The 23,879-nt window shown below is 49.4% G+C and overlaps 1 protein-coding gene across 2 annotated transcripts in view; it reads right to left on the bottom strand.

The window, feature by feature from the left end:
* The window catches only part of HM13 (histocompatibility minor 13), a 62,830-nt gene extending 57,115 nt beyond the window's left edge, over positions 1-5,715 (bottom strand). Inside the window, exon 1 of one of the 2 annotated variants that reach the window (XR_011205457.1) lies at positions 5,347-5,715. Coding sequence is in view for 1 of the 2 variants with exons in the window: in XM_069243339.1 (XP_069099440.1) it covers positions 5,347-5,529 (183 nt within the window). In the remaining variant the exon portion in view is untranslated. The remainder of the gene's footprint in view (positions 1-5,346) is intronic. The other variant, XM_069243339.1, reaches the window with a different exon arrangement.
* Positions 5,716-23,879: the final 18,164 nt, after the last annotated feature.

Below are 23,879 nucleotides of genomic sequence, written 5' to 3'. Positions count from 1 at the left end.
GTGTGCAAGGGTGTAGATGAAGCCTTGTATTGTGCCCGATACGTCAAGGCATCAAGAAATAACTGAAAAATGTTAAGAGAATGAGGCCATGTAAGAAACTAGATTATTATGCACAATTCAAGCAGAATTACAAACCGTATCAGGGTGAACCCTCCAAGTCACTAAAAACTTACCTGAGCTCAACCCAGTGGTTGCTATTGCACAGAGTAGACAGGATTATCTGGACAATGTGAAGAAGAAAAAGAAGAAGAAGAAGAAGAAGAAAAAGAAAAAGACAACAACGACAACTCTGGTTGTTGTGGACCAGGCGTTGTAGGCCTAAGCAAAATTTCAGGATGACCACGGTGAAGCACGAGCCGGATACACCTTCTCTGGTCGTTGTAGGGCTAGGTGAAATTTCAGGATGACCAAGGACAAGCACGAGTCAGATACACCAGTCAGGTTCGTTCCGGGTAAAAGATTTTATCTTCTGACTTTAGTCTTTGAAATCCCAATCAACAATAGGAGTATACTTCTAAGGCTGCCCCAGCACCACTGGGGAGGCACTTAGAGGCACACAGGGTGTCAGGCAGAGGCCAGGAACAGGGTCCAGTGTAGGTGCTGTTGCCACTGTTCAGCCTGGTACTTCCAGTAAAATGACTTGTATAGCTTGGTGTCTCCCTATAGCCACTCGGGAGATAAATCAACTATCCTTGGAGACTACTGCTTTGTCCTGGCTACATGAAGGAGCAGGGCCAGTCTTTCAGGGGTGCTGTCTGCTTCTGATATTCCGCAGATCCAGAAAATGTTCTGAAGTGGGTGCCTGGAGGTGCCACATTTATTCCTAGCATCAGAAAATGGCTAGTGGCGATTCCTGGGCACCCCCTAACCAATGATGTAAAAGTTCCCAAGGCCAACCCTGGTCACTTTTTCTGTAGTTCCTGTTTGCCTTACTACAAATAGGCTCAAATGCCACGTGACAGCACATTTTCAAGATGGCAAAAGTTTCAGCCAGACTAAACTTACGCTCTGAGGGCTGGATGAGTGTGTGTGAGTGTCAAAGGATAATCATCAATGTCCTCCCACATCTAATGCCAACATCCAGTTTGAAACAGACACTATGGATCAAACAAATCCAAAGACGGCAGCCACACAGGTGATACACAAGAATTATCTTGGTATCCTGTGCTTTCCTTTTCTAGTGTGCCTTAAGTGTTACCTGTGGCTCAACAGACCTGCCAAGCAAGATTTGACAGTGTGGTGTCAGAAGATACCCACAGCCCCACTTTGAATATTCTGTGGAATTCAGGAGTCACTTTGTCAATTCAGGGTAGCCTACTATTTGTTCCTGGGGGGCATTTCACATATCATTCAAGGCTGAGAGCTGGAAGATGCTTAAGTTTAACCCCTTTGGTGCCAGGCCTTTACCCCTCAGGTGCCAGGCCTTGTGGCTATTTGCGGCAGTCCGTGCTTAGGCCCTCATAACTTTCTGTCCACATAAGCTACCCACGCCAAATTTGCATCCTTTTCCCCCCCCAACATCCTAGGGATTCTAGAGGTACCCAGACATTGTGGGTTCCCCTGAAGCAGACCAAGAAATTAACCAAAATACAGTAATTTTTTATTAATGGGAATAAAAGGGCTGCAGAAGAAGGCTTGTGTTTTTTTTCCCCCTGAAGGATTTGTGGTGCTAAAATCACCAGCTTCCCAGGTTTCAGAAACAGGCAAACTTTCATCAGAAAACCCCATTTTTCAACACAATGTTGGCATTTTACTTGGACATGTCCCATTTTTTGTTCTTTTAGCCTCCTTCCAATTAGTGACAGAAATGGGTGTGAAACCGATGCTGGATCCCAGAAAGCTAAACATTTCTGAAAAGTAGACAAAATTCTGAATTCAGCAAGGGGTAATTTGTGTAGATCCTACAAGGGCGTCCTACAGAAAATAACAACAGCCGAAATAAAAAAATATTGACATTAAGGTTAAAAAAAAAAAAAAAAAAAAAAAAAGCAATTTTTCCCCAACGTCTTACTCTAACTTTTTCCTGCAATGTCAGATTTTTTAAAGTAATATACTGTTACGTTTGCTGGACTCTTCTGCTTGCGGGGATATGTAGGGCTCGTCTGTTCATCAAGAACCCTTGGTACCCAGAGCCAATAAATGAGCTGCAGCTTGCAATGAGTTTTCATTCTATACCGGGTATACAGCAATTCATTTGCTGAAATATAAAGAGTGAAAAATAGGTATCAAGAAAACCTTTGTATTTCCAAAATGGGCACAAAATAAGGTGTTGAGAAGCAGTGGTTATTTGCACATCTCTGAATTCCGGTGTGCCCATACTAGCATGTGAATTACAGGGCATTTCTCAAATAGACTACTCTTTTTTTTTTTTTTTAAACACACCGTCTTACAATTGGAAGGAAAAACTGTAGAGAAAGACAATGGGCAATAACACTTGTTTTCCTATTCTGTGTTCCCCAAGTCTCACATTTTTACATTGAAATCTGACTTGCAAAGTGCCTAGCTGTAGATTTTGGCCTCTAGCTCAGCTGCACCCTAAGGAAACCTACCAAACCTACGCATGTTTGAAAACTAGACACCTAGGGGAATCCAAGATGGGGTGACTTGTGGGTCTCTCACAGGTTCTGTTACCCAGAATCCTTTGCAAACCTCAAAATTTGGCCAAAAAAGATAAAAACACACTTTTTCCTCAAATTTCGGTGACAGAAAGTTCTGGATTCTGAGAGCAGCCTCAAATTTCCTCCCACCCAGCGTTCCCTCAAGTCTCCCGATAAAAATGGTACCTCACTTGTGTGGGTAGGCCTAGTGCCTGTGAAAGGGAATGCCCCAAAACACTATCTCGACACATCAAAATTATCAAATACAAAACTTTAGTGTGTGGGGGAAGAGCTGAAAGACTTTTACCCCCTTCAGTTGGGGTGGGGGCATAACCAGGCCCATACTGGTTGTTAGCCACCACCCCAATTTTTTTTTTTATATATGTTTTTTAATTCCCTGGCATCTAGTATGATTTCTGCCCCCCCCCCTGGAGTGGATCCACGTTAATTGCCCCATCCGCCCACCGGTGGGCAGAACAACTTTGGCCCCATTTATTTGGGGTGGGGGTATGGCCATACACCCAACCCTCTTATTTTGGGGCAGATGGGCCTTCCAAAAATAGGCCGATCTGCCCAAAGGGGGGGCAGATATGACCAACAGTAATGTTCCCCCATGGGGACCGACCTTCGACCAAGGGGCTGCCCCCCCCACAAAACACACACACACCAATCCCTGGTGCCTAATTGGTTTAGATTATGAACTGTATTATAGGCCTGTAGGTAAACAAGCTAATGCCTAGTATTGTGCCAACTTAGGCAACATGACAAGAAGCAATGTGTGTGAAATATTTATAGAATATTGTTCAGCAGTACAATCCATGCCTATTATTGTGCAAGACCATACAATGTACATCAAGCAACGATGGAAATGTAAACATAAAATATTGCTCAACAATATAAGTTATGCATGTCATTGCATAAAGCAATGACTATTTTTTTTAAGCCGTAGACAATGATGTTTGCTATAGCAGCTATAGCAGCATATGCTCCTTTTCCAACACTGAGGACACCTATAAGCCTAGTGACAACAAGACTATGAGAGCATATCTCAGGAACCAAAACAAGCAAAAGGTACAGCACATTTCACCTGAAAAGGAAACTTTTGATAATCTGCGAAATGTGCAGATGAGTACCTGCTCCCCTGAAAATATTACCAAATAATGTAAATAGTACTCATATTTACATTTATACCCTAGTACAGTACATATTGTTGTTTACACAAACATTTTGGAGTTCAGCAGAAGAAAAATACAATTGTGGTAAAAACATGTTGGGAAGTGAATGTCTCCTAGATACTTATTATACACATACTCTGAAGAAGATAAATTGCCACAAACTTATGGGGCGCTCACTAATTTGAAGACCTATCACTAGAGGCACTACACTCCTTTCGTGGGGTAAATATTCTGCGCCAATGTATCCTGGTAGCAATCGAGTCTTTCATTGTATTACAACGGCAGACCATACATAAATGGATGCAAAAATCATAGTCACCCCCACATAGTGAATCATAACCAAAGCTACAGCTTCATATCTGCATTTCTCAAGCTAAGAATCAAGCCATAGCATGGGTGCGTTTGTGGAGGTTAATTTTTTTTTATATAAATACAAAGTTAGGAACGCACACCAAAAAGTCTATTTGCAGACTTAACCGGTCCGTCCAGATGGCCAAATCTTGACATAATCAGATGCAAAGTAGTTGAGTTCTAGAACTGTTCGTAAATGTTGTTTCGAAAAAAGTAGGTACAGGTGTAACGTGACTACTGACGTCACATTACAACTCAAAACGCCATAATCTATACGTTCTGTAATGCCTGTTATTGGCGACTGTTAGAGGTGCAAGACTGGTAAAGGCAACTGTTTTCCTCTCGCTGGGTGGCCCCTTTATGGATGAAAGACCACAGAAATACACCAAATTGAATTGCTTAATGCTGTTCTAACCATTGACCCTCCCAGATGGTATATTTTTTTCTGTAATCTAGGTTTCCTCGCATACAAAAGCATGCCCTTAGCTAAAAACATAATGGCACAGGCAAAGATGTCCGTTTTGACATATCAGCTGGCCAAAACCACAGAGAAAGCATGAGGCGGACGCAAAAGTCAAAATACGCAAATACGCTAGGTTTCAAAGGGTGGGGAAAACATGTGCCAGAAATGTGCTCGTTGTTTCTTTGCAGGTGGCTTTATCAGCAGCTGTGGCCAACAATGCACCACAATTCTGAAACGAGAAATGCTCTGACCACACCGGCGCCTTAGCCCCGCCTACTTGATCTTTCAATATGATCCTTTGCCACTCTCCGGACGGTCTCTAAATCTCGCTTCTCTGGCCCTCGTATTTCTCACATCTTCTCTATCCTTCAAGAATGATCCCTACAAAACATTCATCTTACGGGATGCGACGAACCCGATACAGCTTGAATTGATTAGGACACTGCCCAATTCAACTCAGACGTCATTCCGCTCTTGACCATTGAGGATGCCCCCTAAACTCTCTCCTTCGGCTATGCTCCTTCCATCCTCTCCACCAACAGCCCCCTCCTGACTACATTATGTATAGCCTTCCTAAAAAAGACCCCCCATGTCGTCACTGATCCTCTAGGTCTGTCCTTATCTCTCTGTACCCCGCCCATTGTTTCCTCCCTTGTGTCCCCTACCGGGTTGTAACATCCCAATCCTTGCAGCTGCCCCTACATTTACAGCTGCGCACACACACATGGCCAGTAGCCCTCCTCCCCGCTGGGCTCCATACCTTGCTCTTGGCGCAGGTCACGCTTCGCAGGGCTCCGTAGAAGATGGGCAGCAGCGCCATGATCACCAGGCTCCCGTAGGCCAGCGCCGTCCCCTCGGGGGAGGCCGGCAGCCGGGCAGAGGCGTTGGCAGCCGCGGAGTCCGAGTCATTGATCAGCGATGGGGGTGGCTCTACTTCTGCCATGGCTGGAGGTTCGCGGGGGGCTGCGGGGTTCAGGGGCCGGGGATCTGAAGGGGTGGAGCAGCGCCGGGGCTGCGTGGAGCTCTGCAGGAGGGCTCCGGGCAGGGAAGAGGATGCTCTTTCAGGCTCCGCTGCTTTTTGGTACCGGTAAGGCCACGTTACCTAAACAACTAGGAAGTGACGTCCCTCCCGGATGAAGCACTGCGCGTGCTCCACCTTGTCCTTAGCAACGGACGGCGACGAGGGGCGGGCCCGGTGACTAAGGAAGTGCGTGGAGACGCAGAAGGCAGGTTCCAATCCAGCTTTACTGCACTTTTGAAAGGATTTCTGTAAACGTTCATGACCCCAAAGACAAACTGTAAAGGAAAGCTTTTATGTATTTTAAAGATCCCGAAGAAGTGTCGGATTTGGAACTGGCACTGGCTGGACTGCCTGCTGGCCTGCCCCAGGTTGAATGGCGCACCTGTTCTCAGAGTGAGGTGGGGTAAAGACGCATCTTTGCTTTCGAGAAACATAGGAACATTGTCATCGTCAATAACGTTCAACTGAAACGTTTATTCTCCCCAATTGAACTTTGTTAATGCACTATATTTCCCTTCTAATTCAGATTATAAAGAATATAGTTAATATTTGTCATTGGCGAAGTTGGAATCCTTTAAACACAAATCACCTTTACCAGATTATGTAACGTTTCCACATACATATTATCCTGGGCAACTTGGTTTCCATATCATTTCTTCATCTCCACAGCGACTAAAATGTCAAACATTTTCTCAAATATAGTATAAAGTTGTAAATACTGTATGCAGTTTCAAGTTTATTGTGGTATTGTAGCACACGCTCTAACGATAGAGCCAACTACTTAGTCCCACTACGTGTATCACAGTAAATCGTGCTACAAAAAACCTCTGTTCTGCTCTCAACACTGCTCATTTGTATCTGCCAGGCATCCTTTGCATGCACTCCCTTTCTCTCCCAGCCCTTCCCTCTTCCTCACTACAACCAGACTTCTGTGGTCTTGCACAACTGTATTTCAATCTGTCTACTCGTCCAGTTAACAAGAGTGGGCTTCACCCTTTCCCCAACACTGACTCACCCCTAAACCCTGTCACCTAAATCCTAATAATCTACTTCTATTCACAAAATTGGCAGTGAACACTTGCGATTTTAGAGCGCACAAGTATTGGAGACAGCACTTTCCGGTTGGCTGGGGCGAGGGACTAGCCAGGCAGAATCTGCCACTCCCGTCAGGGGTAACTGACTACACTCACTGCATAACCTAAGCTCACCTTTGGGTAACTTTGCACAGAGCAGTCAGGCTTATCACAGTGGCAATGTGCAAAGCAATGGCACAGCACTACCACACAACAACCGCACTGAGCGACACAAAAGAGACTTCACACGAGGTGTTGTAACTAAAGTTTGTATTCAACACACATGTTAATTAACACAACATGAACATCATCTAAATCTGAACATCAATAACATTTAGAATTATAGCTAGTAGTACTAAGCCCAACTGTGTTAATACAACATTATCAATATGTATATGTGAGAAATATAATACTTTTCCTCCCAGCACCCTCGTGCAGTGCAACCACATTGGCAGCATGAGTGATCACTCCAATTCAATATCAGTTATAGGATGCATCCCGTTTCCCAATGGTAGCAGCAATGTGTACATACAGAGAATCTCAGCACTTTTAAAATAGCTCAGTGGCCTAGGCCTCACAGGTAAACATCAAAAGCAACCACAATAGTAAACAACAAGCTCTGAACCCTCACTGTGCGGTGTAGTCACTCCCACACAATCACTCCCACACACTCGCTATGCACCACTACATGGTACCACATATCAGTAAGGCTAGGAAACACGTACTTGCACACACTTGCTTCCAGCACCCTAATGCGGGGCTCTGACATGCAGCAGGTGAGCTATCAATGGGTTCGCAGTCTCCTCTTGGAAGCAAACCTTCCTCCACCCTCCAACCAATGCTCACCCCCAAGAGCTAGAGATGTAGTTAACTTTCCCGGGATTCTTGGCTGCTCACGGCCGATGGTTACACTTATTCAGGACCCCTGGGCAAAGGAGGAGGGAAGAGAGAAAGAGAGAATGGCTGATCAGGCAATAGTCGACAAATTGTGGTTTGGCCACAACTTGGGAAGTTCACTTAGGGGTCTCCACACCAGCCTTCCGGCGCAGGCCCCAGCCTGCAAAGCACAGGGGGAGGGTTGCCTTAGGGCACACGTTCTTCACAGTGGCACCCAGTCAAGCCAGACACTCCAACCCACATATAGTTACCAATTTCACACCTCCCAGGAACAGAGGCATCACATTGGGTGCGCAATAACTTGGGCTGCCCCAGGCGTCCTGGTTGCACATGAAGAGTTACCAAATCTGCACCTCCCTGAAAGGGAGCAAAACGTCGGGTGCACAATGACTTGAGTCCCACCAGACGATTCAATCACCCACAAAGAGTTACCAATGTCCGTGCCCCCCATGTATGGGCACAATGGTGCACAATGACCTGAGTCACACAAGATGATTCTGATTGCATACGCAAAGTGACTAATGAGGTGCCTCCCTGGAATAAGGCACAACATCTGATGCATGATGACTTGAGTCGCAGCAGACAATTCAGTTTGCACACAAAAAGTTATCAATGCAGCGACTCCCTGGAATGAGGCACAACGACTGGTGCATGATGACTTCAGTTCCACCAGATAATTCTGAGCACACTATTAGTTCCAATCCTGCACCTCCCTGGAATGAGCCACAACGTCTGGTACGCAATGACTTGAGCCTCACCAGACTGAGCCGCTCACACATACACAGATGCAAGTTCAGCTGTGCCACACAAGATAGAATGCGGCCCTGCTCTGGGTACACCCCCACCTCAGAGGGTCGCAACTAGTGACCCCACACGGCAGTCGGGTGTCGCATGAGAGAAATGCGGCAAGCTCAACATAAGTGGGCTATGAGGAGTCCCGCAACCGGTGAAACAGCTCACTGCCTACCAGATGCTTATGCATGATGTGGCCCCACAATGAAAGGCCACATTCCTTGAGCCTTTGAAGGCTCCACAGCAGACAAATCTGGTCTCCAGGCGCAACACTTAGTTCTACGCTCACATCGCTGCTAACTGGTGGAATCTAGCAGGCGACATAGACGCGCAGGAGAGCACCGCTCTCCACAAGACACAGGTAGAAGGTGTAGGCCCTTCGCTGGAGGTCTTTGATGTCCCTGAGACCTCCACAAAGAACAGAGGGCAAGCCAACCAGCCCTTGGAGAGCGCACTTCAGAGTGCCACACTGCAGCAAGCAGTTTACCTAGGTCAGCCATGATGTAGGAAGGGTTCCCGTTCTCTTCCCAGTACAGTGAATACTCCTGTGCACATCAGATTCCTCTGGCAGTGTGCACCACACAGGTCAGGATCTCTGTTCCACGTTCTTGCAAATGTATCTCTAAGTTGCTGAAGTGTGGTACCCCTAGTTATACTGAAGTGTGCTTTTGAAGTTGGGGGGTGGTTCAAAGGGTTCCCCTTTGAACCACAGATGTCTACCCTAAATTTCAGTCCTCTCTGCCATGGGTCCGTGGAATTCAGATCTTAATCTTTAGTGGGGCCATGATCTTGCTCTGAGAGACAAAGTGTCAAAACCTCTCCCTCCAATCTATCTAGCCAGGCCTCAAATGGCAGAGGTATATCGTTCCAGTCACCTAAGTTTTATAGTTGTCACTGGCAAATGCACAGATGTGTTTTCCCCCAGCCTCCAGTGGAAAGAAGCTTGAATTAATAAGGCACACAAAAACAGTTTTAGAACAGAAATGTTCACTCTCTAGAAGTGGCATTTCCAAGGTATTATTGCCAAAGCCACCTTTACCATTGGATAGCAGAGGTTGCAGTTTGGATGCTATTAGCTTTGCTAGAATCTTATAGTCAACATTTATAAGCAACAGCAGAATGTATGAGTCGCATAGACATGGGTCCTTGCCGGGCTTCAATATAGTGACTATAAGGGCTTTGCTGAGCAAAGGGGGAAGCATCCCCTCCTCCAAGGACTCCGCATACATTTCTAACAGATGTGGCACCAATATGTCCGCATACTATTTATAAAAGGATGCGGTTAGACCATCTATGCCTGGTGCTATATAGCCTGGAAGGTCGCTGTTGGAAATGGCCCTTTTTGCAGGGTTATCCTCAAACTTTTTGCCTTCTTTCTCCTGCTTTTTCTGGTCTGTTTTTGCTGGTTTATTGTCGCTGCACACTTTACTACTGCAGATCAGTGCTAAAGTGCAAGTGCTCCCTATATAAATGGTACTGTTGATTGGTTTATCCATGATTGGCATATTTGACCTACTGGTAAGTCCCTAGTAAAGTGCACTAGAGATGCCTAGGGCATGTAAATCAAATGCTACTAGTGGGCCTGCAGCACTGGTTCTGCCACCCACATTAGTAGACCGGTAAACATGGCTCAGACCTGCCACTGCAGAGTCTGTGTGCGCATTTTTTAACTGCCAATTCGACCTGGCAAGGCCTAACCCTTCCCTTTTACTACATGTAAGGCACCCCTAGGGTAGGCCCTAGGTAGCCCCATTGACGAGGTGCAGTGTATGTTAAAGGTGGGACATGTACTGGTGTGTTTTACTTGTCCTAACAGTGAAATACTGCCAAATTCGTTTTTCACTGTTGCAAGGCCTATCTCTCTCCTAGGTTAACATGGGGACTGCCTTTAAATATACTTAAAGTGCAGCTTCCCTTTGAGAGCAGATGGAAATATGGAGTTTAGGATCCCTGCACTCACAATTTAAAAATACATCTTTTAGTGGAGCTGGTTTTTAGATTGTTTGTTTGAAAATGCCACTTTTAGAAAGTAGGCATTTTCTTGCTTAAACCATTCTGTGACTCTGCCTGTTTGTGGACTTCCCATTTGTCAGTCTGACGGTTGGGCTGTTTACACCTCTCCTCTAGACAGTGACACAAAGGGAGCTGGGGTGTAGCCTGCATATGCTGATGAGCCATCTGAGCTAAAGTGGAGGGAGGAGTGGTCACTTAAAAGGAATGTGCTTGCCCACAAACAAAGCAGCCCCCATCCCCCTGGTGTGTGTCTGGGGCCTGGCCTGGACAAGGAAGGATCTTACAAACACTTGAGACTTTGCTTTGAAGTTTTCCAACTTCAAAGGCAGAAAGGGGTATAAGTATTGGACCCAAAACCCCAGACTTTTAGAATCTTTCTAGAATCAAGAGGAACCTCTGCCAAGGAGAAGAGCTGAAGAGCTGGAAGAGGAGTACTGTCCCTTTGCTGTGTTGCTTTGCTGGATTGGCCTGCAGTTACTGCTTCCACCTTAAAAGAGAGCAAAGGGTGAACGTTGCTGTGTATCCTGCTTTAGAAAGTTCTCCAAGGGCTTGGAGCAGAGCTTGCCTCCTGTTGGAAGTCTCAGGGACATCAAAGACTTCAGTTTCATCTTCCTACATCGTTGGGAACTGTGTGTTTTGTGCTGTTCAAGGAGAAAAACCACGACGACGCCATCAACAACGCCACTGGCCTGCACCGTGACCTGCTGATGCCACATGAAGCTGCACTGCCCCGCTTCGCACCACGACCCTGGCGTCACCGACTCCATCATCGGACAACTTCACCGAGCCGCTGCTCGCACTGCGACCTGTGGGCCCAGCCCTCCGGCATCGCCAGCTCCCACCACAGCCTGGGCATCCCCGATGATGCCACTCCCACTGACACCGGCGCCGCTGCCTGCACCGTGGCCTGTGGACATCGCTCGTGAGGATCACAAAGCACCTTCCCGTCCCGCAGCCCCGGTCCACCGAAGCCAGCACCTTTGACTCCAGTGTCGTCAACAGATGTCCATGTCTGACGCGACCCGTGAACGCTGCACAGAGCCCGTCCCAATCCGGAGCGCCGACTTGGGCCTACAGACAACAGCAGTTCAGCAACGCTGCCTTTGCTGCCTGCACTGGTACCTGGTGACAACGTACGTCACGCTGCCCCGCTTCACACCACAGCCCTGGTCTCACTGACGCCGCTGCCCATTGTCCCGCTTTGCACCGCACCCCCGACGCCATCCACACCAGCACTCCGGATTTCATCAGCCCATAATTCGATCAGCAACGCGTGTGACTTCAAGGGCCTGATGACTCCGGCACAGACACCGTGACATCAGCAACGCCCCTCTCTGGAGCTCACCGTGAGGATCACGACACCCTACAAATTCAAAGGTACTGTTTGTGTGTCTTCCCGACTCCGTAGTTGGCCTGTGACGCTGCGGCCGGCTTGAACTGTTGGTTTTGTTGATCACTACGCCTTGATAGCCCCGGGTGGAGCTATCAACTTCAAGGAACTGTATTTTTAAGTCAAATCTTACACAATTCATATCGTTAGCACTGTATGTTGGATTTTTATTGTTTTGGTTTTGTTTTACACATATAAATTTTGGCTATTTTTCTAAAACTTGGGTGGTGTCTTTTTGTAGTGGTTTTCACTTATTACTGTGTGTTAAGTGCAAATGCTTTACACATTGCTTCTGAGATAAGCCTGACTGCTCGTGCAAAGCTGCCAAGGGGGTGAGCAGGGGTTATCTGAGCGGGTATCTCCCTTATCCTGACTAGGGTGAGGGTCCCTACTTGGACAGGGTGCAAACCGACTGCCAACTAGAGACCCCATTTCTAACATTGATGTCAGCCATGGGATAGGACTTACATTTGCACTTGACCTACAGTGATTGGTGTACTCTACTACCATATCACAGACCACTACGTGTGACATATAGATTTTTGTTTTTGATTTTTCTCTTTGACCTATTTTTGATCTTGAGTTCAAGTGAACTCCAACGTCATCATTTCTCAGTCAAGAGCATCATCAGTGGCATCCCACGATTTAGTTTTTGAGGAGGATAGGTTGGAAACCTACACCATAAAGGAACTGAAGGCAGTTTGTAAAAACCTCAAAGTCCAAGTCAGAGGTCTCACCAAAAAGGAGGAGCTACAAAAGGCGCTGGGGGCCTGGCTAGTAGCCAGAACTGCCAGTGGGCAGTCTGTGGATCCAATGGGGGAGTCTGTGCACCCAAATCCTAGGGAAGATGGGCTGAGGGTGCAGGAGCTGCTATGGGGGGAAGTACCTCCTGGGTCAAACAGCAGTGGTGGATCAATAGGCCTTGCATATTTCCTGGGTGACATCTTCAACTGAGAATGGGGAATCCAGGTATTGTCTATGGGAGTTATCCAGCCAAAGCAGGCTGATGATGTCAAAATACCCTGGGTATTTCACAGGGTCTGGTTCCTCTGGTGTAGAATATAAAGAAGTGTAGAAGTCTGCCATCAACCTCTGGACTTCCACCGGCGTGGCGCACGCCGATTGAGTCTGTGAGCTCAATGATGTAGTCACCTGCCCATGGTTTGCGCAAGTGTTTTACCAGCTCTCTCGCCCTCCCCTAATCTCCTCGCCTGTGCCTCTTTCCCCAAAAAGCAAACTTCGCAATGCGCAACTTCCTGCATATTGTGACAGCTTTCCCCTTGCCTAATCCAGGAGAGCAGTAGCCTTACTTTTGCAAAAGTGACGTTCCAGTGATGACAGCTGCGTTTCCAACTGAGCCAACCATGCGGCGGATCGTTCGGAGCACTCCATGCTGCTTAGCAGGACAAACTCCACGAATCACAACCTTAAAGGCTTCCCAAAGCATGCTAGGGGAGGATACAGAGCCCTTGGTGTGGTCAAAATAATCCGCTATTGCGCCCGCACTTCTTCCCTAAAAGCCTGATCACGTGGTGCCCCACTTGGCAGGCGCCAGGTAAACTCTCGGTGAGCACCCCCGGGATCCGCAGTTCAAGGAGTACCGGAGAGTGATCTGATAGAGATTGGGACAGGTGCTCCACCTCTGCAGTCCAGAGCTCTACGTCTCTAGTACCAAGCCACATATCTGTATGTGACCAGCTGTTGTGTACTGTGTTAACGCAAGTTCCCTCCCAGCGCATACCATGCCCTGACTTCCATGTATCTACTAGGGTATGTTCTGACATGATATCAGACAAGACCGTTGTCGCTGCCTAGTGAGGGGGGTGTGCATGGCTATCTTGGTCTACAACAGGGTTGAGCACCACATTGAAATTGCCACCCCACATCAGGGTCCCTGTGCCCAGCGAACTCGCCAGGTGCCAGTTCTCCGCAAAGAACTCTCGATCAACAATATTAGGGCCATATATCTTCCTGGAGCAACCACTGCATCATTTCAAAACAACCATTCAGATCGCAGAGTACCCTCCTGGTATGCCATGGCAGTCTATTGCGTATAATTATTGCTAACCCACGCGCATAGCTTGAGTATGTAGCTATGTGCCACTCCCCCATCCATCCCGCGCGCAGCCACGATTTAGTTTCGGAAGTTAAGTGAACTTCCTGCAACATGCACATGTCAATTGTATTGTGCTGTAAGTATGCCGATAGTAGCCTAATTTTTCGGGCATCATTCAGTCCCCTTACATTCCATGACAAGCATCTCACTGTAGTGAATTTACCATGATCCATCATATAGCCGCCCCCATCTCGACCACACAGCGACGCCAGCCAGTGCAGCCACTACCAGCATCGAGTGTGAGTACAGGGAGAAGAAAGGAAAGGAATTCAAGGAAACAAGTGTAAATCTTTCTAACCAACATCTCCCAACCAACCCACCACCCACGTCGGCCCCCCAATCGGGCCAGACAACCTTTCCCCACCCAAAGCAGTCCCATGTACAAACCCAACCCTAAATGTGCAACCATTCTGGTGGACTCATCCAACTGGGCATTGGTGTGGCCGTAGGGCCCACCCAAGAGTGGGTGGGTGGGCAGGAGATACAGCAACCTGAGACAGTTGGGCCAGGAGTCGCCTGGCTTCAAAAGTTATCAGCGCTTCCAGGCCTAGTGACCCACAGCATTATGTTACTTAATCAACAGTAACGTTATAAGTTAGTCACTGTTGCAGAGGTGGTCCCCCCTTTCTCCATTGTCAGGTGCTCAGACCTGGACCAGTTTCTTAGGGAGTGTTCTTACGAACTTTGCAGCCTGTTTCGGATCTGTGAAAAAGTGTAGTTTGCCGTTATGCTGGATTCTCAGCTTGGCTGGGTATATTAGGGGGTATTTTGCTTCAGTTTGGTTCAAGGTGCACTTAACCAGCGTAAAAGCTCTGCGCGCCACCTGTACACCGGGGTTGTAATCCAGGAATATGCTGAGCATGTTATTGTTGTATATAATGGGTCTATGGTCACGGGCAAGATGTAATACAGAGTTTCTCTCTCTATAGTTTAGTAGAAGTGCTATGATAGGGTGGGCCGGGGCACCGGGAGGCGGCCTCGGGCCCAGCAATCTATGAGCTCGCTCCACCACTAAAACCTGTGAGAGCTCACCCAGTAAGAGGACAGTCAGCATAGTCTCCATGTAGTCCTCCATGCGGCCTATGTCGGTTGACTTGAGGACTCCCAGGATGCCGAGGTTGTTTCTGTGTGAGTGGGCTTCAACATCTTGATTCTTGTTGAAAATCAACTCCAGCACCCGCTCCATCTGGAAGGCATTCGTCCTCCCTGCGCCGTCCATCCTCAGGTCTGAGGTACGGGACTCCACCTGGTCTAAAGAGGTGTCATGGTCATCTACCTTATCCTTCAAGCGATCCATGCAATCTGTGAGGTGGTCTAGTTTAGCATCCATGCCTGCCAGGCTTTGCTTGAGATCCATAAACATGGCTTTTATTGTGGATGACTGGGCCTCACTCTCCTGAGACTCCACCAGGTCCATCTCTTCTGCTGGCCTGCTTGCATTTCCAGCCTTCCTCTTGTTCTCAAAGGAGAGTTTGGCTTGTTTGTGCTCCGACTTCCCCATATCACCGGTGTGGCTTCGGCTTGTCTCCTCCCAGGATCCATAAGGCTCCCTCCACCACACAACCAGCAACGGGTCAAGCGATGCAGCCGTTGTGGGGTTACCCCACCTCTGACAACCTCCCCACACAGTGGTATCCGATCTGCACTCTCGTAATGGTCTTCAAGGCGCAGAAGTTCTTAGTTTTCCAGCCACTATATTTTGTTTTCCGGTCTCCAAGTCGCCTGCGCTCCAGGCCCCCACTCCCCTGGGAGGGCCCACAGTACTTCCTGTCCTACGGGACAAGCCACCCCCAGGCGCCAGGCAACCGACCAGGCTGTTGAGCCCCGCTGGGGCCAGGCCCTGCGTATTTGAGCCGGGCACCTCGATCATGCATTTCTCCTTCCTCCGCTGCACTTCGCTGCGCTCACCTGCACCACCAAGGACCTCAGAGTCCGACCGCCTGGGCAGGCAGGCAAACCCAGTGAAGCACCACCGTTTTGTGTCCGCCGGATGTGGGTTCAATGTCTTCTCACGCAGCTATCTCATCACCCGGCAGGGCAACGTCTCCGGTCAGGACAAGGTTGAAGGGCCTTCCCCACCAGCAACACAGGATCGGCCGGGCCCAAAGTCCTCCCCGGCCGCATGGTGGCCCATCCTGCAGACGCCGATTCCACAGTGCATCCGCTCTCAGGCCTCAACTCCGCAGGTCCACCGGCAGATGGGGCGCCCACCTGGCAGTCGCACTCATCAGGCCACAGCGTGGCCATGTGAAGCCACAGACTATCGCAGCGTCCCTTTTTCGGACCTTGGTCCGCCGTGGCCCATTTTTTTTGTGCTCCTTTGGCGTTTCTTGCTGCGGTGCGGCCCAGGAGGCACATTTCGTGCTTCGGGTCGTGCCGCAGCCCCTGGCAGCCTCCCTGACTTTCCCTTCCACTTACCACCTTAGGTCCTTTCTCTTTTTTCTTCTGTCTTCATTTCTTCTTTCTTCTTGGTCTTCCATATTGTCTTCTTCCTTGGTGTTTGGCCTCCCAGCATGCCTTTTACTTTTTCCTTTTCTACTTGGCCTATTTTCTCATTCATTTTTATCTGGTCTTTCCCAATCCAAGATGGTGTCATGCGTTCTTCCTGTTTTGTCAATTCCTGTTTCATGGTATATAAGCACTGCAGTTCCTTCCTTCCTTCCTTGCGTTACAAAACACTTCCGTCTTGGTGGTGATCCGCACTTCTGTTTCCGGCTTTCCACACGCTCCTGCTTCTTCCCTGAAGAATTGTCTTCTATTTTTTTGCCTTTTTTCATTGTTTTTTTCTCTTTTTCAGGAGTTCCTGTTATAGAGGTTTTTTCCCATTACTTGGGTTTTTTCTCTGGGACTCCTTCTGGAGGGTATGGTCTGCCTTGGTGTTTTTCTAGTCGGCAGCACCGTGGCTATTAGAAAAGGTCGCCCTTGGCCAGTCCAGAACCAGTAAGAAACCAGGTGTTCCTCCAAGTCATGCAGCCTACGGCAGTAAGAGGCGTGCAGACCGTGACAGGCCAAGGCACAGGCCCGTTGGCCCCATCATTTCCTCCCTGCCGCAGGGCATCCGTGGGCCCACCTCCACCTCCACCACTCCAGGTCCCTGCCAGCAACACAGGAGGCACCTCAGAGAAGTCCGACACCACACGGCCAGGCCCGATCTCAGCAATGGCAACGCGCCTCCACACCAGCCCTCCAACAATTTTGCCTCAGTTTAGCCCCTGGTCTTGTCCCCATCTGGATTCTTCGGCAGGCAGCACCTGTGCCCAGATAATTGTAGGATTAATCCTCCTGCCCTGCGGAGCCTCACAGATTGGCGGCCATCTTGCGTGCTGCCCAAACCACGCCCAAGCAACTCTCAAAGTTAGTGAAAACACACATGGATATTGTTGATTCCCTAAGCACATGTGCCCTAGCGCACGCACAAGCCTGCAGGAGAAGACTGGACACATGTTTTAAGAACACCACAAAGGTGCAAGTGGGTTCTGGAGTAGCATGTTCAATGCCTAATCAGGAGTAGTAACCCTGCTTAGGCACGTCACCTGGCCAGTAATATTTCGTCAAGGTCAACAACAAAATTGAGAAATTCAGGGAAATCCATTTTTTTCCCCTTTGAATTATACGCTTAAAATAGCAAAAATAAGAATCACTTTAAACAATTTTAGAGCAGTATTAATGATTTCCAAAAGATTATTGAAGTAAAATAATAGGTGAATCATGCTATAAAAAAGAATACAGAGAACTTGCACAAATTCTTGTTAGCGACTAGCCCCTGAGAAAGAGGACATCCAGGTTGGAGAAACAGCATAGACTCCAGTACACTGTCTGATCAGCAGACCAAGCTACTCAGACCAATCCTGCCACTGTTCTCATGCTAGGTATAGAGGGGGGCAATGTAGGAGGTGGTTTGGTTTGGTTTGGGGCTGGAGGTCAGGTATTTTTTTGGTCCACTTTTTAGTGGGGTAGAAGGATATACAGAAGTTGGTGTGGGTGGTGGCTGGAAGACAGGTATTTTTTAAAAATATTTGGATATTGGCAGCAGAGGGATTTTCCCGGAAAATAGTGGGGATGGCTGGCCAGTGGCCAGGTATTTATTTTTTAATTTTAGGATGGGGAGGGTATATGTTGATGGTGGTGTGTGTCAGGAAGAGAGTTGTTTTAAAAAAAATGTTTTTACTTAGTAGATATGGTTCCCTCATTATACCTCTGTCCTTCAGTGAAAAACATTCCCATTATTCACAGTTGCACATCTACAATTCTATATGTTATGTATGGCTCTCCCTGAGAGCCACTCTTGTGAATATCAGATTCTAAATCAGGCATTCACTTCTATGACATGGGAACAGTGGATTGTTTCCTGCTGTTGCTATGCCGTAAAGGAATTTCAGGCTGGTCTGACTGGGCTTTCAGAAAGCCTGCCAGTGCAGCTGTGGCTCTAGCAGAGCTTTGGGAGAGAAGAGGGTGAAAAGGCATCGATGATGGCTAAAGTTGGCGGCAGAAGGCCAGTTTTTTCCATTAGGAATAGGCAAGAGAGGCTATTATGCATGGTTCCCCCATTACTCCTCTGCTCCTGCCTAGAAGTTGAAAGCAGGACAGATGATTTTGCTGACTATACATAAAATAACATTATAGAAAAGTAAAAAGTGAATACCGGGGATCTTTTTCACCTCTGGGTTATGAAAAACATCATAGACAATCCAATCTTCACTCTTGTTGGCTATTGATGTCACTCCCTCGCTGAAAAACATCCCATTATTCCCTGTTGCCCATCTGTAATGCTCTATGTTATTATGGGGGTCATTACAACATTGGCGGTAAAAGGCGCTTACCGCCGTGCCGAAGACCGCCAATACACTGCCGCCGCCGCGGGAGACCGCCACAGCTATTATGACACACATCACGGAATCCGCCGAAATTCAGACACCCACACAAGTCCGCCACACCAAAGATCAGCGATAAATATGCGGAAACAAATCCTCCACCTCCACGCCAACAGAAACACGCCCATGCTATTACGACCCACGAATCCACACACATCTCCAAAACACCTCCACATTGGACAATTCAAAATACACACACCTGATACACATACAAACGACACTCCCACACATCCAATACAATATAAAACACACACTCACATCACCCACAAACCCCTACGACCACAAATTAGAGACGAAGGCCAGAGAGAGACAGCACAGAATAGATAACACCATCACACAGAGGCACACTACACCATCACCCACACAACATCCACGCACAAAACACCACATACCACTACACCCACCACACTCATCAACACATACGCCACCCCACACATCACACACACCACCCCATATCACGCCAAAGACACCCCCGCTTCTCTGAGGAGGAGCTTAGGGTCATGGTGGAGGAAATCATCAGGGTAGAGCCACAGCTATTTGGCGCACAGGTACAGTACACATCCATAGCCAGGAAGATGGAGCTATGGTAAAGAATAGTCAACAGGGTCAACGCTGTGGGACAGCACCCATGAAATAGGGAGGACATCAGGAAGAGGTGGAACGACCTACGGGGGAAGGTGCGTTCAACGGTATCCAGGCACCACATCGCGGTACAGCGGACTGGCGGCGGACCCCCACCTCCTCCCCCACAACTAACAACATGGGAGGAGCAAGTCTTGTCCATCTTGCATCCTGAGGGCCTCGAAGGAGTCGTCGGAGGAACGGACACTGGTAAGTCTAATCTTCACTATCATATCCCCGACCCTACCTGCATGCTATCACACACCCCAACCCTCACACCCTCCCCTATCACCCTAACTCTTCACTAATCTACCCATAACACCAACCACCCATCCCAACCCCAAGACCTGCATGACACAACTAAGCATGGACACCCATCTCTAAAGCATGCCCACTGCACAGACCCACAACACCCCCCAACCATCACCACACAAGCCCCCACACAGGAATGCCTGCACTGGGGTTCACGCACACCCATCCATAGCACACCATGAAACACACACATGCAATAATCATGTTCTCATACCCCTGCAGGAACCCGAAGGACCGTCACCACACCAGAGGGTCCAGACAACACCACTCCACCCCCAGAAGAGGCCCACAGTGACGACAGCAACTGTGCCCTACTGGATCTTGATGACCAGCCCGGACCATCGTGGGCCTCGGGACAGTCGGTTCCCCTTGCCCAGCCACAGCCCAACACCGAACTGCCACCCTCTGGGAACACCAGCACAGCACCCACCCAGCGGACCCATACCTCCCTACCCAGGACAGGTCAATCAGCGGTGTGTCCACCACTACAGGGCACCCAGGCTAACCCACCACCTCAACAACAACAGGGACCTGAGGGCAGTGGTAGTGGGCACACGGTCCAGGGGACGGAGGCACAGGAACACAGGGGAACTGGGAGGGCTGATGTGCGACAGAGGGAGAACAGGCCAAGGGAACCCACTCTCCACGAGGCCCTATCCTCCATCATGGGAGCATACCACCACTCCCAGGAGACGATGGCAACGGTCCTGGACAAGTTGCAGGAGACCCTGCGCCTGCAGGAGGAGCAGTATTTGGGGTTCAGGGAGGAGCTCAGGACCATCGGCTCCGCCCTGGGCACCATCGTAGGGGTGCTGACGGACATTCAAAAGACTTTGAGGGACACCGTGGCACTCCAAGGGGCCCCTGACACTAGCCAGGACGACGAACTGCCCACCACCTCCGCCGGCGCTAGTGGACAGGAGGCCCGGCCACAGGACCACCACACCAGCACCCCACCCCCTGCAGACGGACAACCACCACGCAAGCGGGCCCTGAGATCCAGGAACAGGACACAGCAAGATGGCAAGACCCCCGCCAGGAAATAAGACTACCTTGATTGTACCCCCACTGTCCCACTTTGTTACCCTGTCCAGATTGGAACTGCCCCAGCTCCACTTCCAATGGCCAGATGTGCAATGTACCTGTGAGACTAATAGACTGGACTCTGCCATGGACATTATTCCACCATGACCTCTCCCCATTTCACAACCCCCCTACATTTTTATGCACTTCAATAAACACCCTTGAAACCTCAATAATATTGGAGTCAGTCAATGATTGTGAACTTTGTATTGTCAATTACAGTGTTAAAAAAGGTTAGCCTTTGGAAGGTCAACATACCTATGTCACACATCACAAGCCTTTCAAGGGTGCAAGCTGTTGACACGTAGGTCAACACATTAGTGAAACTGAAATGGAAGGGGACAACTCAGTTAACAAATAGGGAGTGAAATGTAGGTACAGGATAGAGGTAGACGTGTGAGATGAAATTGTACTACCTGTGTCTCATTGAAAATATTGCTGTATGACTGACTCCCTGTTGTCGTTTTCATCTTCATCAGCTTCATCCTCATCACTGTCCACAGGCTCCCCAGGTTCCCCCACTGCAACAACACCGTCATCTGGATCATCCTCCTGCAGAAAAGGCACCTGGCGTCGCAATGCCAAGTTATGGAGCAGGCGATGATGATGTTGCACACCTTCTTCGGTGAGTACAATAGGGACCCACCTGTCATATGGAGGCACCTGAACCTGGCCTTCAGGAGGCCGAAGGTCCACTCGATTACCCTCCTAGTCTGCCCATGGGCCTCATTGTAGCGTTCCTCTGCCCTGGTCCTGGGATTCCTCACTGGGGTCAGTAGCCAGGACAGGTTGGGGTAACCAGAGTCCCTCAATAGCCATACACGGTGCCTCTGGAGTTCACCCATCATATCAGGGATGCTGCTATTCCGCAGGATGTAGTCGTCATGCACTGAGCCAGGGAACATTGCATTTACCTGCGAGATGTACTGGTCTGCCAAACAGACCATCTGGACATTCATTGAATGATAACTCTTCCGGTTCCTGTACACCTGTTAATTCCTGCGGGGGGGACCAGAGCTACATGGGTCCCATCAATGGCACCTATGACGTTGGGGATATGTCCGAGGGCATAGAAGTCACCTTTCACTGTAGGCAAATCCGCCACCTCAGGGAAAATGATGTATCTCCTTACGTGTTTCAGCAGGGCAGCCAACACTCTGGACAAGACGTTGGAAAACATAGGCTGGGACATCCCTGATGCCATGGCCACTGTTGTCTGAAAAGACCCACTTGCTAAGAAATGGAGCACTGACAGCACCTGCACGTCAGGGGGTATTCCAGTCGGATGGCGGATTGGTGACATCAGGTCAGACTCCAACTGGGTACATAGTTCCCGGATTGTGGCACGGTCAAACCGGTAGGTCACGATGACATGTCGCTCTTCCATTGTCAACAGGTCCACCAGCGGTCGGTACACCGGCGGATTCCGCCATCTTCCAATATGTCCCAACTGACGGTGCCTGAGAAGGACAACAGCGAAAAAACTGTCAGCATTCCTCCAGGTATGTACCCACAGTCATATACAAGACTACACCAGACAATTAACCCATCCGGGAAAGGTTTTGAGTGTAGGCCTCGGTATGTGTGACGCAGTAGTAAATTAAGCCATGTGGGACCCTGAAATGGCGGCTGCCTGACCTCTAAAATGGGACAATGGAATTGAGGGGTAACTGCGCTGGCGTTGCACACCGTCGCGGTAGGCGGTCGTAGAGCGCGCCGCAATGCTGCATTGGTTAACATTGGACCCTATGGGTCCCAGGAGCCAATGAACAGGTGCGCTGGTGGTGATGATGCGCACCGCCGCGGACGTCACCGCCGCGGACGTCACCGCCGCGGACATCACCACCATTTTCTATCTGTTCAATCACTAGATACCTGACCTTCGACAGGAGAGGACCTACACTGCTAGTGCTGCTGTGACCTCGGTCTGGAAGCGACGATGGCTGCTGCGTCTAGGGAAAGGGCCCCTGCCTTCACTGCACAGGAGTTGGAGAAACTTGTGGATGGGGTCCTCCCCCAGTACACGCTACTCTATGGTCCTCCAGACCAACAGGTTAGTACACAGGGAGCACGTTGTATGGGCTACGCCTGGGTGGATGAGGGAAGGGGTCAGAGTACATAGAACAGTCATGCATGGGGATGAATGGGCCACAGGGATAGAGTTGGGAGGGGGCCAATTACAACAACGGTGCAGTAGGTAATGACTGTTCCTCTTTCCTTGTGCGTGTCATGTAGGTCAGCGCCCACCAGAAGAGGGACATTTGGCATGCCATCGCCAAGGAGGTCCAGACCCTGGGGGCCCACCAGAGACGGGGCACCCACTGCCATAAGAGATGGGAGGACATTCGCCGCTGCAGCAAGAAGACGGCGGAGGCTCAGCTGGGGATGGCCTCCCAACGTGGGAGGGGTGCCCGTCGCACCATGACCCCTCTGATGTTCCGGATCCTAGCGGTGGCCTACCCGGAGTTGGATGGGCGCTTAAGGACATCACAGCAGACACAAGGGGGTGAGTTCAACCTCATGCAATGGACTTTGCGTGCTGTGGAGCTGTCTGGGTGTGGGTGGTGGGCTGTGGGTGTCCCTAGGCCAGGGCGAGTTAGGTAGGCAAGACCCCTCCGTTATGTAGGCCATGTGGCACTCTACCTCAGCTAAAAAAAAGGCTAATTGATGTATAGTTGCCCCTTTGCCATCCATGTGGGCAGATGTCTACCATTGCCATGTAGGCCATTTCCCAGGAATTGCATGTGCAGAGGGCAGGAGCACGGCGTAATGCAGGGGGCTGCTGCGTTTGTCTTGTCCGCCAACGGTAGCGGTATGCCATGCACTAAAACTCTCTTTCTTCTGTCTCCACCCTTTTTCAGCTCTCCCTGTCCTTCTGTACATCAGCATCATCAGGCGGAGGTACAGTGGCACCGGAGCACGAGGGAGCTGCATCCCACATGGCCATGGAGGGCCACACCACAGACTCTGATTTCATCAGTGGGACGGAGGGCGAGGGGAGCTTCACGTCGGCCACAGGATCACCAAACAGCGATATGGACTCGTCCCCCGATGGGAGCTCCCCTGTGGTGGCGGCACCATCTGTGCGCCCCACTTCTACAGGT

This window comes from Pleurodeles waltl, chromosome 7, assembly GCF_031143425.1.
Source record: "Pleurodeles waltl isolate 20211129_DDA chromosome 7, aPleWal1.hap1.20221129, whole genome shotgun sequence".
Lineage (NCBI taxonomy): Eukaryota > Metazoa > Chordata > Amphibia > Caudata > Salamandridae > Pleurodeles > Pleurodeles waltl.
Note: the sequence above shows the minus strand (reverse complement) of the source record. Positions and strands in the feature narration are given on the sequence as shown.